The sequence below is a fragment of the Daldinia loculata genome (assembly GCF_022478755.1).
Source record: "Daldinia loculata strain CBS 113971 unplaced genomic scaffold F4817scaffold_26, whole genome shotgun sequence".
NCBI lineage: Eukaryota > Fungi > Ascomycota > Sordariomycetes > Xylariales > Hypoxylaceae > Daldinia > Daldinia loculata.
In genome coordinates, this window is record NW_026054880.1 from 203,089 (window position 1) to 217,449 (window position 14,361).

The window sequence follows — 14,361 nt, forward strand, 5'->3', positions numbered from 1 at the left end:
TTCTTTCTCGGATATAAGCACCGTGTGATATATTATTATTCAACTGTGTCTTTCAATGACGCAAGGGAAAACCATCGCGTGATGTGGGGTATGATATATATGACATACATAGACAAGCACGACATATGTTAGGAGGTAGGTTAGAGCTTTATTAATATTTCAATAGATATAGGTCGTATACATGCTCACATAAACATAGCTACCTGTTAATCATAGCAATGTCGTCTCTTCACCACGTTCTCCTACTCGGCGGTACCGGCAAGGTTGCCCAACTACTAACTCCCTTACTCCTCCAACGATCATGGAATGTCACTAGCATTATCCACGACCCCGCGCGGGTCGCGAGCCTGGAGAAGCTCGGACAAGGCCAGAAAGGAAACCTGAACGTCTTAGTCCATAGCTTGGAGGAAGTCACAAGCGAAGCTCAGGCTAAGAGCATCATAGATGAAGTGAAGCCAGACTATGTGGTGTGGAGTGCTGGTGCCGCGGGCAAAGGAGGGCCAGAGAGGGTATTAAAACTACTTGAGTTTAAGTCTCTATATCGTCGTTGCTAACTCTTCATTAGACATTCAAGATTGACCGTGATGCTGCAATTCACTTCATCCGCGCATCAGCCGCGACATCATCAATCACCAAGTTCGTCATGATTTCGTACCTTGGGTCCCGGTTAAAGAAGGCACCATGGTGGTCCGAAGAGGTCTGGCAAAATATTCTAGAAATGAATAACGGCGTATTGAAAACGTACTATCAAGCTAAGATAGCAGCCGATCAGGTATTATACGAGGAAGGGAAGAAGAGGAAAGACTTCGCCGCGATCAATCTTCGCCCAGGCATATTAACATCAGAACCGGCGGGTAAGGTTAAGCTTGGAAAGCTCCCCGTCTCGGGTACTGCAAGCCGCGCGTCTGTCGCGCAGATAACTGCGCTACTGCTGGACGACCCCAACGTTAAGAGTGGCTGGTTTGACCTGATTGACGGTGATGAGGATCCAGAGGCTGCTGTCAAGAAGTGTGTCGAGGAGGGAGTAGATGCTGCTGAAGGCGAGCCATTTTACTGAAGAGTGGCAGTTTAAATTTAATAGGTCCCTGGACTTCGCAGTACTTACTAGAAGGCCATTAGGGACGGTTGTAAGGAGTCGGAAAAGTGTGCAAATCAAGAATTGTCTTATGGCTAACGACTATAAAATGATTACATGGAGGTTTATGCCGCCACGGGGAATTACAGTTCAATTACTATCTACCATAACCTATAAACCTGTGACATTGAGATGCCATGCTAACTTAGGTATACTTGACTTTACTGCCAAACTGCAGCATATCCGCACCAGGCGGCTTTATTTATGCGCTGTACATTCTTTTCCTCCAAGCGACGGTAAGGACAGCGCCAAGCATGACAACATTCAGCGTCGTAAGACCCGCAAGGAACTGTATCTCAGAAGCCATGACAACAGTAGAAATAGATTCCATGATGAGCCTAACCGGAGATCTTATCTTTGCTCCTATTTCGTATCTTATAGTAGCTTCTGAGTTCCTAATTATTTTGTTACGGTACAACGCGAATCCAAATTCCCCTAAAACTGCTCCTGACCTTCACATGTCTCATGAGATTTAGCAGCGGCGGGTTTAAATATGAGGAATCTTAGCGCGAAGGCAAGGAATTATCATAGCCGACCTAAGAAGGCTTCTTAAAGAGGAATTGGAAACAATGTATTCTTTATCGCCGCGAACAAAGGCTCTTTTATAGTAGAGTCAAGGCTATTATAAGTGACCTTTAATAATATATGTTATAATCTTTACGACAATAGGAGAATAATGATCAGTTGTCTCATAGCAATAATAGGTTAGATACCTACTCTACGGTACCCGTTATTAAAAACCCATCGGGAAAATTGAATAACCCTACCACGTTGAGAAATTCGGAATAGTACGAAGAGTAACACACTAAAGAGCTCCGTGGCTGTGGGTTTATTCGGGGGGTTGAGAACGTGACCGATATCGTACGGAATTTGAAGTCTACGTGATGCGAAGCAAGGTGTCAATAATATATAGCATGTCATATTTACTTAAGTTAGAGAAACTCTCTATTTACCTAGGCAGGTACTTAGTCTAGGAGTAATACGCTGACATGTCAAGCCGGTAGGATGGTTTGGGCAATAAAGGAGCAAAATACTAGTATTTATCACATGAACCACAACTTGTTGGAAAAACCATAGGAACATTCAAATTGTATCTCTCATTAATAATGCGAACGAACGATGCGAACTGTGTGTGATAAAAGGTAACTTTATTTTCACGTCAAGAGCTATAAGCCTATCTGCCCGAAACCATGGGTAACCTTCTTCTACCAGATGTACAGGTGATTTGGGATGATGCTAAACTGGACCTCCTAACAAATCATACACTACCTAAGGTAAGGTATGGCCGAAGATATAAGGAAAGTCCATAACTTAAGCGGTGAAGAATCGTGCGCTCTTACTGGTGTCTCTCATTTCAAGACCTATTAGGGTAGCACAAGTCAAAGACTCCTCGTGGACTTGAATAAAATCCCAATCGTCAAGCTCAACTTCATTATGCTTAGTACCGAGACACTCGTCGATTGAGCACTCGCAAATCAGTTTCGTGCCGTCGATGCGGCAAGGCTTGCACGAACCACTGAACCCGCCATTTGATACATGGGTTAGCGAACCCAAGTAGTTGGCAAGGCATGAATTGAGATCAAGTTGGAAATCCGCGCGAGATCCATATCCGGGCTTGACGCAATTAGCATGGAGGACATGCCCTTCCGTCAAGTGGATATCAGTACAGTCCGACTTGCCAAGGGTGGTCTTATAGATGTCGGCCACTTCAAATGCCGAGATGGTAGTGAGGATAGGCAGAATTGCCAGAGTGGAGGCGAAACTTGTCTTCATGATTGCCGCGATAGAGTATTCGTTATTGGTTGGTGGGAGGTTTTTGGCTTTTGGTTTTTGGTGTTGTTGTATGGGGTTCAACATCCTACAAGACATGCTGGCCGAAGTGGAAGACGAGGTTTTTATATCAACGGTATTGTGAAGATCCAAGATGAATTGCGAGTGGCCATGCTTCCTTCTGACGAAGAGTCAAAGAGTGAATCAGACTTTGCCTTTGTAAACCATCTAATAAGGAGACAATACAGATTCATTGTCTAGTGTTGTCGAATATCCCCCTCTCAGCAGCTAAGGACGTGATTTGACAATGTCGATGTCTACTAGCTCGTTCCCTAGAAAATATTCACTAGCAAATACTATCAGGGATAAACAAATTGTTAAAATCTAACAAGCGCTTGTCGTGACTTTCTGACTATCGCCTCTGGAGGACCGGGACAAGCGCAGCTGCGTGGCTTGCATGCCGACACATGTTGACTTGGCATTGAATATACCGTAATGGAATTCCAAGTATTTTGAGCTAGTCAAAACTGTTGAGAATTGTCTTCAACCCCTATTCTGTTCCGTTGTTGTCGCATCCAACGCGTTTCTCTTAGGTAGTGTTTTCGGCTCATGGCCTAAGACAAGTCGGTCGAATAAATACCACGACGTAACCAGCAAGATTGGCATAGCAACCATCAGCTGGGTATATTTTCCAGCAGCTCGCTTGTATTCGGGACTCGAGGGATTCACTCGGGTGGGTGTTGGTAAGATAGGTCTCGGCGCTCGTTGCGCTCGTTGCGCTCGTTGCGCAGCTGGTTGAGGGCCGGCAGCGTGCTTGGGACTGGGAGGAGTCGTCATACTGGAGAATTGAGGTATGGAGATATTTGTAAAGATATCTCATTCGGTGGTTATCGAGCCGTGGTATACAAGAAATGAAGGCCGATTCGGTTGGCGTTCTCTGTCTTTGTCAACTTAAGAAGTATGTAACTGGTAACTTTTCTTGCAGTCTTGTAAGTGTCGAGTACTTCGTACCTCTAAAAACAGCCCACCAAGAAGACCCACTAATAAAATTTGGGACCATTTGGATTTTACTAATGATGATCACGTGATAATATATGTCGATATAGGTGATAACGAAATATCACTTTATTTCATAAGACAGGTACCTAGGTACATACTTTTAACTAACACAACATAGAACATTTCTATATCATCACTGGTAAAATAAATAAATTATTTCCATGCGCTTGTCTTGCCGTATATCTTCTGATGCCTTTGAAGGTACTCTTCTGATTTAGCTACGACCATCAGGTAAACCTTCTTTACAAGTTCCACGAGCCAAGCAACGGTTTGCAACTGAGCCGTCCTCCGCAAACGTCAACCACGCCCTATTCGTACATACATCAGTATAATAGAATATACGACAGCTTTATTCTGGTAACTTACGACACGGGCAAAGCTGGTGGAGGCGCGAAGGGCCCCTGGTACCAACAGCAATACCAACCAAGACCTGGTAAAGTCTCATTGGTGTATGTAGAGTCGATATCTGAGCATAAGTTCGACGACAGGAACTTCCGCTGGAGACAAAGGTCGGTCTCAGGGGGGTCTGCTTGAGGCGCAGGAGTCGAAGTCGCGAACGCGACGATAGCAGCGAGAGTTGCGATGGTAGGAACACGCATTTTGGGAGCCTTTGAGATAGATAGATGGATATAGGCACGTCTAATCGACTAGGAGTGTTTGGCGTGGTAAGACCATCGTATTTCGTCTTTCAGTCGCAAGTTATCGAGGCTTTATATACCCGAGTATATACGAGCTTCTAGCCATAACAAATTATCAGCTTCCTATTAATCGCAAGCCAAGACCGGCTCGGCAAGTAACAATGCTTGTGGAGTGGTGCTATCTTCTATAACATCCCCTCAAAACCTCGTATTTGGAGACCAAATGCAACTCGACCCCTTGCCATCGCCTGGCTTGCCATACGTTTTCGCAACAATTAGGGAAACTTGACCGCCAAAACGAATAGACACCCTGATATCACCATGCTAAAGTTTATGACTTCGGTATTAGATATCATTGGAGTAATAAAGCTATCCAGGTTCCAAAGGAAGCTTAAGGGGACTTTACATCTCAATCAGGAATCTATAATTCCGGATAATAAACTTATACGAACATGTTTACCCCTTCTAATTCATACATATCGCCTTATTAAGTTAAGTACGTCAAAATCCCAAATACTAGGCTTCGTACACAACCTCCCATCTACCCGTTCATCCCATCGGTCACTCCCTACGGCTGTCTTAGCGTAGAAGATGTCATCAGGGTCGTACTTTTGCTTGATGTCTAGGAGCTTCTCATAATGAGCACCGTAAAATGTAGTTTTAAAGTCAGGCTCCTGGAAGTCAGCTTCGCTAAGATAGCCGGCCCCATTGGGGGTAAGGGCCTTTAGTTCCGGCAAGAGTTTGTATGTTATTTGATCTTGCGCTGCCTTGGTCGCTGTCCAGTCGGTGTAGTTGATCGGCGCGCCGACAACAGCGCTGAAAAGAGTCTTGCGGAAGTAAGGGTTGGCAGCGATATCGCTGGGTGATGAAACGGCATTGGCAACATTGAAAGAGACTCCAGACATGAGTGCTTGGGAGCTGATAGTGCGTACAGCATTTACCAAAGCATCAGTGCTATCCTGATCTTGTACAAGCTCGCGGGGCATCAGACGACCGCCTAAAGTAAAATCCGACACGTTCCACATAGAGGGTATGGAATTGTAACTTTCGATAAAACCAGGATATTCGGCGGAGGAATATTGATACTGAAGCCCAAGTTGATCCATTTTTTCTCTCGTAGGTTGAAGATACGCGTCCAATTCCTCGGCATGTAAGCCTGCGACCATTGCCGGTATGATCATGAACCCAAAAGGAGCGGCAACCCATACGACCCAAGCGCCAGCATCGACAAGGCTGGGCAATGACTGGAAGAACGTTCCTAACGACGAGTAGATGGCATCTGTATTATTGCCATCGTTAAAGACATTCATATAGGCGGCCGAGAAAAAGGTGTCCGGATGTGCCTTGACGGTCATGGAAACTACAATGCCGTAAGTGCCTCCGCCGCCGCCGCGTAAAGCCCAGAAAAGATCTGTATTCTCGGCCGGGCTGGCGGTAACAAGGTCTCCAGATGCGGTCACAACTTCCCAGGACAATACTTGATCCGCGGCGAGGCCATATTTAGACGACAAAATGGAGATGCCACCGCCTTGTGTATAGCCTCCAGCCAGACCAACGTTCGGACAATTGCCACCGACCACCATAAGGCCATGGGAATTGGCGAATTTGTAAGCCTCGATATTTTCGATACCGGCGCCTACTTTAAAAGCAGGGCCCTGATACTCCGACTGTGGGAGTTCATATTTGGGGATATGCTCCATAGATTTCATGTGACGAGTCCAAACTGCTAGAGCGTATGCTCCTGTTGATTTACCCAGATAATCATGACCAGTGTTGCGAATAACGAGGCGAATATTATGGCGCTTAACAAAGCGAACAGCAGCCTGTAGATCAGAAGCAGATGTAGCATTGATGGTATATTCGGCATGATATCCAAGGCTGCACGGATAATCTGGGTCCAGAAAGGGGTTGCAACTGTTATTGGTAAATTGATAGGCCATTGGCGATGACGGCGAGACTAGGTGTGTTTCGGGGAAGAACCACGCATCGCGTAGCGCATCACATTTCTCTTGGTCATATGTATCAGTCCCGTCCAGAGAAGAGTGGTGACAAGCAGCCGCAAGAGGTGTGTTAGCAATTAGCCTCCCCTGAACTGTCTGATTTAATCCATCCCAATCATCCTCACTTGGCCATGAAGGATCACCGGGGATAGACCGACATTGACCAACGTCACCATAGTTGCTGTTATGAACTCCAACGGCAACTATAAGAACAATCAGTGAGACGAGACCAAGAGACCAACGGGCGGTCATGATAGGTAGTATAGGAAGAGTTGCGAAGAGACAAAAGTAATTCAGCTAGTTGGAACACTAATATGTTACTAGATATAGCTCCTTAACAGCCCCAATGTCTTATGTTAAAGAAGGCTTAAAGAGGTAAGAGCATTAGGAGGGAGTAGAATAGGACTTCACGTCATTTAAGAGTCCACTCCAAGTATTTCATATTTGGTGCATTAGTCACTAATTATATGCTTGACCGGTTCGGCCGAAGACTATAATCTTTTGCAAGGATGGCACACATATGATGTAAAGGTCTTAACTGGATAGAGTTAATAATGCGGCAACACCACCACACTAAGGATGAGTGACATGGTGTATACCAAAGCTAGGATCCACACTATGTATAGTGTTAAAGCCGATTTATATTGGGATGACTGATAGACGTAAATATGGAATAGTCATAAGCGGGAGAACTATTCAAAGTAGATAATAAGAAACAACAAAATAGAGCTGTTATTCAACTCTAATATCCCCGATGCTTCCAGGAAGATCCTGTATCTTGCCGTGATAGTTACCTGAGTGTGCAAGATACCCACTGGGTAGATTTCTAGTGGTCGTTCCTACTCTCTCGTTGTTGTTGAACGTCGGGAATCTGGCTTCTAAATGGTACGAACCCCTGTAGATATTTCCACATGGCTGCATTACGTGGCTTGCGTGGCGCGTCTTCAATAACCCAACACAGATTGTACAAGTTATTTGTTTAAAGCCATATTATTGGCCGTGGCGGGGTATAGGGCTGGGATTCAGGGGTACATTGATGACATTTCCGGACAACGAGTTGACCCCATCTTCGTCTCTTGTCACAAACGAAAGAGTATCGATATCCACACTCTTAAAAATTTGCCTAAGCTAGTCTATGACAGCAACTAGTTTCGAGCCACGACTCAATCTGAAGTCAGCATTACTCGGGTTACCTAATATGGAAATAGCAAGATGATCCCCAACTATAAGAACGAAGACGACCAGGGTCATGATTATGTACACGTAAAGGAGGGGCCATTCCAAATTCAAGAGGTCTTGGTAGCACTGTCCAATATGGACAGTTCTAAATCATTCGTCGAGTCACCTACACGCCTAGGCGTAGTGCTTATCGTCACTGGGGTATTTCTTTATAGTGCTTTTAGAATTCTGTATCAAAGGTTTCCATGTCCACTTCCACCGTCTCCTCCGGCGGAGCCCATCCTCGGGCATTTCAGGAGGCTACCAACGGAAAATGCCCACTTTAAGCATATGGAATATGCCAAGCAGTATGGTGAGTAACTTACTCAACTGCCATGTTGTAGCTATTACTAAATGGATTCTAGGCTCTGATATCATCTATTTCAATGTGTTGGGCAACCATATGGTCGTCCTTAACACCCAGAAGGCTGCGAATGAGCTTCTGGATAAGCGCGGGGCCAATTATCAAGACAGACCTAGATTTGTCCTGTTTGATGTTATGGGATGGGGTTTAACCTTAACTTTCCTTCCATACGGACCGAGGTTTCGTTTGCATCGGTCAGTCTTACAAACGGGTTTCACGAAGACGGCGATCACGAATTACAGACCAATTCAGGAAGATGAAGCGAGGCAAGCAGTTTCAAGAATTCTTAAGCGCCCAGAAGCTTGGGACTTTTCACTTCGGCGGTAAGTATGGTGACGTGTTAGAGTCTTGTTCTATAGCTAATACAGAGCGAAGCTTTGCTTCTGCGATAGTTCTTCGTATCGGATTTGGCGTTACAGTTAGATCAGATGACGACCCATATATCAAAATCGCGATAGATGCTAATATGGCGACCGGAGGAGGAGGAAATCCGGGAACTGCCTTAGTTGACTATCTACCGTCATGTATGTCCCCTAGTGAGAAGACACTACGGAAGTGCAACTAACAAGTCATGAAGTTCGATACATCCCACAGTTTCTTAATTTCTCAAGAAGCCTACAACACGCGCGAAAATGGGGATGGGCCATTAAAAATTTACACGATATTCCGTTTTCAGCTATAAAAAAGGAGTTTGTAGGTCTTTTTGCTACGTTGCCTCCCATGTCACCGCTAACACAGGCAAGGACGAGGGGACGGCCAACCCATCATTTGCATATTCACTCCTCACTAAGCATAAAGAAAATGAGGAGGAAGGTATTACTAATGAACTTACACTTCGAGATATCCAGGGTGCATCTGGCGCCGTTTTTATCGCGGGTTCTAACACGGTTAGTTTCCATTCTCTATCTGGGTACCCATCAAGGGAAAATCGTAAAAGCTTACAATATTTCTTAGACCTTCGCTACGACGACTATTGCTATCCTGAACATGATGCTGAATCCTGAAGTTTTTCAAAAAGCGAGAGCCGAGGTTGATAGGGTAGTTGGAACAGAAAGACTACCTACGTTTCAAGACAGGCCAAAGTTACGTTACATTGACTATTTAGTCGAGGAGGTCTCAAGGTGGAGACCCCTATCACCCATTGGGATACCTCATAGGTCCCTAGAAGACGACATTTACAACGGAATGTTTATCCCTAAAGGGTATGTGCTTAGTCCAGAAGTTGGTGTAGAGTGTTCGCTAATTAACTTCCTAGGACTGTGGTTTATTACAACACATTCGCCATGTCTAGAGACTCCAACGTGTATAAGGACCCCGAGAAGTTCAACCCGGATAGATATATCCCAAAGGAAGAAGGCGGGGATGGCGAACCTCTACTCGTTGGCCCATTTGGCTTCGGTCGCAGGTGAGTTAAAATATACCTGATCGTATTACTGCGAGTGGATCTCTAATAAGCAACGTAGAGTATGCGTCGGGCGCCATTTAGCACAAGCGTCGGTGTGGATAATTATGGCGACTCTCATAGCCACAACTGACATATCGAAACCTGTCGGGCCAGATGGCAAGCCTATTGAACAAACTATCCAATTCAGCACTGGACTATCGAGCCATCCTGGCAAGCTCGATGTAGTTTTCAGACCCAGATCTGAGAAGGCTCAAAGACTTCTTGCTGAGGCGGTTAAGGATGCCCAGTAACTTAAGGACATGATGGATAACTTTTACGGCTGATTCTATGAAGTTGAATCATCTTGTTATGATCGTACAGGGGTTCTACCTGGATTGCCGTAGATAACCATAGTTTATCGCCCGTAATTTCCGACTTTATCCCTTCAGCTCAATAAGCTCGCTGAGCCTTTTAGCTATACTCTCTGACCAACCTGGGTCGTTGATATCGGTGTCAAGCTCATTGACCGATATCCCACTCCCTTCAAGACCATTCTTGATAGCCGTAAATAACGCCTCGTCGGACACCTTGTCGTAAAAAGCCTGTCCTTCTACGTCAAGAGCGCTAACGCCCCTCAAAGGAAGCCATACTTCTGTAAATTCGGGCCTAATGCAGTTCTCCTTAAGCCTCTGTGCTACTCTCTTCCCTAGTTCTTCACATTCTCGCTCTGTTGTTCGCACTATGGTTACCGAAGGGGTGTGCTCGATGAGCTTCCTCCCCCGAAATTCTTTTGGCACGGTATCCCTAGGTCCGAAGTTTACCATATCCAGAGCACCGACGCTGACTATTTGAGGCAAGCCTGCTTTGGCAGCAGCCGTCAATCTGCTACTGCCGGCGCTGAACACGCCACCAGCCAATTCATCGGCCAGCTCGGTGGTAGTCAGATCCAGTATGCCATGGAGTCGACCTCCTTTAGCTAGTCTTTCCATCGACCGCTCGCTGGACCCCGTAGCATGGAACACATAGACTTCGAATCCGTGGGATTCTAACCACTTGCGTATAGCATCTACCCCTTTCGTAGTAACACCAAACATCGTGATTCCGATCCCCTTCTTAGTAGCCTTGATATTATTATGGCCGTTCCCAATTCTCTTAGCATATGCCTTAGCCATGCCCACGATTGCCGCCGCAGCGTTGTCCACTACCGCCTTCAATACCTCATTCAGACCTGCAATATCCACCACACTGTACATCATAGTAATATCAGTCTCTGCGATATAGAAGCTTACATCACCAGAGGCGACAGTGGACACGATCAACTTTGGGAATGTTATAGGAAGCTCTCGCATGACGGCAGAAGCGATACTAGTCCCCCCACTACCGCCGAGGCTAATTATAGCCTGGATCTCTTCGCGGTCTTTGAGCTGCTTAACTGTTTCAATAGCCCCTTTAATCATAATTTTGATGAGGTCGCCCCGAGGAAGTAACATGAGAGCGCCGTCCCCTCCTTGGAACCCGCTAGCCTTTAATACTTCATGTTGCTTGATAGTTATAGCGTCATGTTCTATGACGGATCGGCCCGCATCAATTAGGATAACAGCCAGCGAAGGATCATTCTTAAGAATTTGGGATCTGAGATAAAGAAACTGCTCGAGTTTAGTATCAAGTGTGCCAATCACGGCGATATAAGTTTTCAATGGAGGCATGGCGGACCTTTTGAGCTTCGAAGTGGTAGAAAGATTGCTCTGATAAATCTGAGCTAAGCATGACGTATAATACCCGATGGTCTCACAACTGAGGAGATGCTCGCTCTACACGTGCGCCACATAGATACCTACCTAGGTACCTATATATATTCTCCGATTGCACCTTCCTACATAGATTCTGTTTTTAACGGCATTCTACCTACCCTTTAACCATTCTTATCTTATCTAAAGCCCCTCTCCTTGTGTGAGGTGAAGACGGGAACTCAAGTCGTACAAATCACAAGTCACAAGTCACACCCAAAACTATACCCGTTATCATAAATCATGGTATTCTATTCGCGCCAAGAGATTCTCCAACGCCTACGGGAAGTTATCTCTTCTCATCGCCCAATTGTCGGCGCTGGGGCTGGAATTGGCCTTTCTGCCAAATTTGTTGAGGCTGGCGGTGCCGACCTTATCATTATTTACAACTCAGGCCGCTACCGGATGGCCGGTCTAGGCTCTCTTGCAGGCCTGCTACCTTATGGCGATGCGAACGCCATCGTTGTCGACATGGCTCGGGAAATTCTGCCTATCGTTCGACATACGCCTGTCTTCGCCGGTGTCTGCGGAACAGATCCGTTCCGAGATATGCGGCAGTTTCTAAAGCAACTAAAGGAGTTGGGGTTTAGCGGCATTCAGAACTTTCCTACCGTCGGACTCATAGATGGAAACTTCAGGGCAAACCTAGAGGAGACTGGGATGGGCTACGAACTCGAGGTCGAGATGATACGGATTGCTTCGGAGATGGGCCTCGTCACCTCACCCTACGCATTTAATGCCGAGGAGGCAGTTAGCATGGCAAAGGCCGGTGCTGATATCATAGTCGCGCACATGGGCCTAACAACTAGCAAGGGTATCGGAGGGAAGACAGGGAAGACTCTAGACGAAAGTGTCAAGTTAACCCAAGATATTAGAGACGCGGTGATGAAGGTAAGGGAAGATATAATCGTCTTATGCCACGGCGGCCCAATCGCCGAGGTTAAAGATGCGGAGTATGTCCTTTCCCGAACGAAGGGGGTGCATGGATTTTATGGTGCGAGCAGCATGGAACGTATCCCGGTAGAGATCGCAATTACGGCCAACACGAAGAGGTTCAAGGAGATCTATATAGCGGACTAACTTGCCAAATATTGATTTCAATGCATCAGCCCTGAACGTACCCAGAATCTGTAAGTTAACCGCTCTTCATATAATCAATGCCGGCCTGGAAGATCTTTATAAGAATTTCTGTTTCCTCTATCGTGTTCGGCACATAGAGCATCGTGAAGCCTATGTGGATCCAGTCTGTACCGCTCAAGCGGTGACGTTCCCCCCAACCTTTCGATATAACATCCTCCGCATCTATGAATGACAAGGTGACGTGACCGGACAGATCTGTGCTGTGGATGTGGCAGATCTCCCGAGAAGACGGACCGACCAGAGGCGAAAGCGGGACTGAGCTCTTCACGAACAGCGCCTGGCCGTGTTTCTCGAGCACTGACGTCTTCCATTCAGTATCCGTGTTGATTTCACACAGCTTATCGAAAGCCTCCAGATACGCCTTGACAGGTGCTTGTTAGCAGGGCTTTTCTTTTGTCACGAAATTACATAGCGTAGAATATCGCTCAGTAGATATACCTGCTTGACTGCTGGATCCTGAGGGTGGTCGGCATTCCTCTCACGCTGAGGGAACACATAGGGTTTCGCCTTAGCCCGGGGACCCGGCCGTATCGGAAGAGTTTCTTTTAGAAACGACTTCCGAGCATTAGCTTTCTGCTGCTCTGTGGCCTTCTTCCATCCGGTGGCTCGCTTCTCAGGGTTTTCATAGAAGCCAGGCTTGATCGTCTCGTCGGCACCAAATGCCTTAGTCTTCCCGGCGGCAACCTGAGACATGTATCCGGTCCAGTTACGCGATGTACCACCCTGGCCCATTGCCTTCCATTGCCGATAGTCTTCCACCAAGCCCGCATCCTCCTGCTTCGAAGACAAGATCGAGCTCATTTTAATATCTCCTGCGATTCAGAAGTTCAAGAATCTGCTGCTAAGAAGAGATTTACAGCGGAAAGATGCTCACATTAGATAGCAGAATATTCATAGGCAAACAGGCGCATTTCAGGTCGTGCTTTTATACGATCCTAAAGGTTGCATACCCAGGCAAATATCCGCCTCTATTCGTGATTCTGCCTTAAATCCGAGGCACTCGGAGGTAAACCCGACCAGCTCACACGAAGTCGGCCGAGTTACGATCATATAATCGGAACTAGGACAAGTCATTAACAAGTCACCGACAAGTCACTGACAAATCACTTATAGCCTAGGTACATACCTCTTAACTTAATAAATAACACTTCGTGTGAAATAAACTCACCGTGTTAAAACGACCCTCTCTACGGGGGGATTTTTCTACCTAATCTAACCTACCATGAAAAGGTTAACCTTACCTTATAGCTGATGCTATTCTAATAATAGGCAATCAGGTAGACAGGGCTAGCTATCAAAGTCTCTCAACACCTTCATGTATTCAACAGCCTCGTCAACAGCCCCTTCTACTAATAGTAGCACGTCGTAAGACTCCTGAGGGGTTACTTCATAACCATCCATGGCGCAACGCATAATGAGATGTTCCATACGGCTTTCGATTTCTAGATTTTGAACATCTCCAATGGATGTCACCTTGCGAGGCTTCCAGTGGAATGAATAAATTGTGCTCACATCTTCCCATAGAACCTGAGTGCTATGATAATTTGTCGTTGGCACCGATCTTGCGCGCACTAATGGTGTACCATCTGATCTTATGAAGGATTCAGTAGGATCATCAAACACATTTATAGCGGGAAAGCTAGCATCCTCGACCTCGACCTCAAGGGCAGTGCGTTCAGGCAAGACCGTGCCCCCTTGCGGATTTTTCTTGTTCAATCCGAGTTTCTGGAATAGGTTTCGAAGAAAGCCTACTCGTTTCGACCCAGACCCTTTTGGCGGCGTCTCAGTCTTTGTTCGGAGCAAAGCTTCTCGTACGGTGACTTGGCGTTTAGGTCCGTTGTTGCTCGCCATTTTGTCTTTTTGGTG

The 14,361-nt window shown here is 46.1% G+C and overlaps 9 protein-coding genes across 9 annotated transcripts; 3 read left to right on the forward strand and 6 right to left on the reverse strand.

The window, feature by feature from the left end:
• The first annotated feature begins 34 nt into the window (after nucleotides 1-34).
• Nucleotides 35-1,239, forward strand: F4817DRAFT_338341 (NAD(P)-binding protein). Its single transcript, XM_049303407.1, has 3 exons — nucleotides 35-135; nucleotides 200-509; nucleotides 566-1,239. Exons 2-3 carry the CDS (start codon nucleotides 219-221, stop codon nucleotides 1,055-1,057), a joined length of 783 nt encoding a protein of 260 aa, XP_049158793.1. The 5' UTR covers nucleotides 35-135; nucleotides 200-218; the 3' UTR covers nucleotides 1,058-1,239.
• A 1,150-nt stretch (nucleotides 1,240-2,389) lies between these two features.
• F4817DRAFT_115369 (uncharacterized protein) lies at nucleotides 2,390-3,226 on the reverse strand. The gene has a single exon (XM_049297536.1). The coding sequence runs from the start codon at nucleotides 3,002-3,004 to the stop codon at nucleotides 2,447-2,449; it is 558 nt and encodes a 185-aa protein (XP_049158794.1). The 5' UTR covers nucleotides 3,005-3,226; the 3' UTR covers nucleotides 2,390-2,446.
• Nucleotides 3,227-4,130: 904 nt separating this feature from the next.
• F4817DRAFT_115374 (uncharacterized protein) lies at nucleotides 4,131-4,794 on the reverse strand. Its single transcript, XM_049297537.1, has 2 exons — nucleotides 4,331-4,794; nucleotides 4,131-4,272 (listed from the first exon to the last, which is right to left on the reverse strand). The coding sequence occupies exons 1-2, from the start codon at nucleotides 4,561-4,563 to the stop codon at nucleotides 4,179-4,181; spliced, it is 327 nt and encodes a 108-aa protein (XP_049158795.1). The 5' UTR covers nucleotides 4,564-4,794; the 3' UTR covers nucleotides 4,131-4,178.
• Nucleotide 4,795: 1 nt separating this feature from the next.
• On the reverse strand, nucleotides 4,796-7,125 carry F4817DRAFT_115382 (FAD-binding domain-containing protein). The gene has a single exon (XM_049297538.1). It carries the CDS (start codon nucleotides 6,852-6,854, stop codon nucleotides 5,073-5,075), a length of 1,782 nt encoding a protein of 593 aa, XP_049158796.1. The 5' UTR covers nucleotides 6,855-7,125; the 3' UTR covers nucleotides 4,796-5,072.
• Nucleotides 7,126-7,916: 791 nt separating this feature from the next.
• F4817DRAFT_358932 (cytochrome P450) lies at nucleotides 7,917-9,879 on the forward strand (the record flags this gene model as incomplete). The annotated part of the gene is made up of 8 exons (XM_049306089.1): nucleotides 7,917-8,133; nucleotides 8,186-8,507; nucleotides 8,560-8,708; nucleotides 8,762-8,877; nucleotides 8,928-9,071; nucleotides 9,139-9,386; nucleotides 9,440-9,589; nucleotides 9,648-9,879. The coding sequence occupies 8 exons, from the start codon at nucleotides 7,917-7,919 to the stop codon at nucleotides 9,877-9,879; spliced, it is 1,578 nt and encodes a 525-aa protein (XP_049158797.1).
• On the reverse strand, nucleotides 9,808-11,388 carry F4817DRAFT_115404 (uncharacterized protein). Its single transcript, XM_049297539.1, has one exon. It carries the CDS (start codon nucleotides 11,272-11,274, stop codon nucleotides 10,006-10,008), a length of 1,269 nt encoding a protein of 422 aa, XP_049158798.1. The 5' UTR covers nucleotides 11,275-11,388; the 3' UTR covers nucleotides 9,808-10,005.
• A 1-nt stretch (nucleotide 11,389) lies between these two features.
• F4817DRAFT_115405 (TIM-barrel-protein domain-containing protein) lies at nucleotides 11,390-12,568 on the forward strand. The gene has a single exon (XM_049297540.1). The coding sequence runs from the start codon at nucleotides 11,599-11,601 to the stop codon at nucleotides 12,433-12,435; it is 837 nt and encodes a 278-aa protein (XP_049158799.1). The 5' UTR covers nucleotides 11,390-11,598; the 3' UTR covers nucleotides 12,436-12,568.
• On the reverse strand, nucleotides 12,463-13,704 carry F4817DRAFT_115454 (uncharacterized protein). The gene is made up of 3 exons (XM_049297541.1): nucleotides 13,370-13,704; nucleotides 12,934-13,307; nucleotides 12,463-12,856 (listed from the first exon to the last, which is right to left on the reverse strand). Exons 2-3 carry the CDS (start codon nucleotides 13,294-13,296, stop codon nucleotides 12,491-12,493), a joined length of 729 nt encoding a protein of 242 aa, XP_049158800.1. The 5' UTR covers nucleotides 13,297-13,307; nucleotides 13,370-13,704; the 3' UTR covers nucleotides 12,463-12,490.
• Nucleotides 13,705-13,771: 67 nt separating this feature from the next.
• On the reverse strand, nucleotides 13,772-14,346 carry F4817DRAFT_365452 (uncharacterized protein; the record flags this gene model as incomplete). The annotated part of the gene is made up of 1 exon (XM_049306867.1): nucleotides 13,772-14,346. The coding sequence occupies one exon, from the start codon at nucleotides 14,344-14,346 to the stop codon at nucleotides 13,783-13,785; it is 564 nt and encodes a 187-aa protein (XP_049158801.1). The 3' UTR covers nucleotides 13,772-13,782.
• Between the last annotated feature and the right edge of the window lie 15 nt (nucleotides 14,347-14,361).

Bases quoted from the DNA above. Each gene is read 5' to 3' on its own strand.
- F4817DRAFT_338341 (XM_049303407.1), top strand. From the start codon at position 219: ATGTCGTCTCTTCACCACGTTCTCCTACTCGGCGGTACCGGCAAGGTT. The intron at 510-565 runs GTATTAAAACTA...ACTCTTCATTAG, and splicing joins GCAAAGGAGGGCCAGAGAGG to ACATTCAAGATTGACCGTGA.
- F4817DRAFT_115369 (XM_049297536.1), bottom strand. From the start codon at position 3,004: ATGTCTTGTAGGATGTTGAACCCCATACAACAACACCAAAAACCAAAA.
- F4817DRAFT_115374 (XM_049297537.1), bottom strand. From the start codon at position 4,563: ATGCGTGTTCCTACCATCGCAACTCTCGCTGCTATCGTCGCGTTCGCG. The intron at 4,273-4,330 runs GTAAGTTACCAG...ATGTACGAATAG, and splicing joins CCACCAGCTTTGCCCGTGTC to GGCGTGGTTGACGTTTGCGG.
- F4817DRAFT_115382 (XM_049297538.1), bottom strand. From the start codon at position 6,854: ATGACCGCCCGTTGGTCTCTTGGTCTCGTCTCACTGATTGTTCTTATA.
- F4817DRAFT_115404 (XM_049297539.1), bottom strand. From the start codon at position 11,274: ATGCCTCCATTGAAAACTTATATCGCCGTGATTGGCACACTTGATACT.
- F4817DRAFT_115405 (XM_049297540.1), top strand. From the start codon at position 11,599: ATGGTATTCTATTCGCGCCAAGAGATTCTCCAACGCCTACGGGAAGTT.
- F4817DRAFT_115454 (XM_049297541.1), bottom strand. From the start codon at position 13,296: ATGAGCTCGATCTTGTCTTCGAAGCAGGAGGATGCGGGCTTGGTGGAA. The intron at 12,857-12,933 runs GTATATCTACTG...GCACCTGTCAAG, and splicing joins AGGATCCAGCAGTCAAGCAG to GCGTATCTGGAGGCTTTCGA.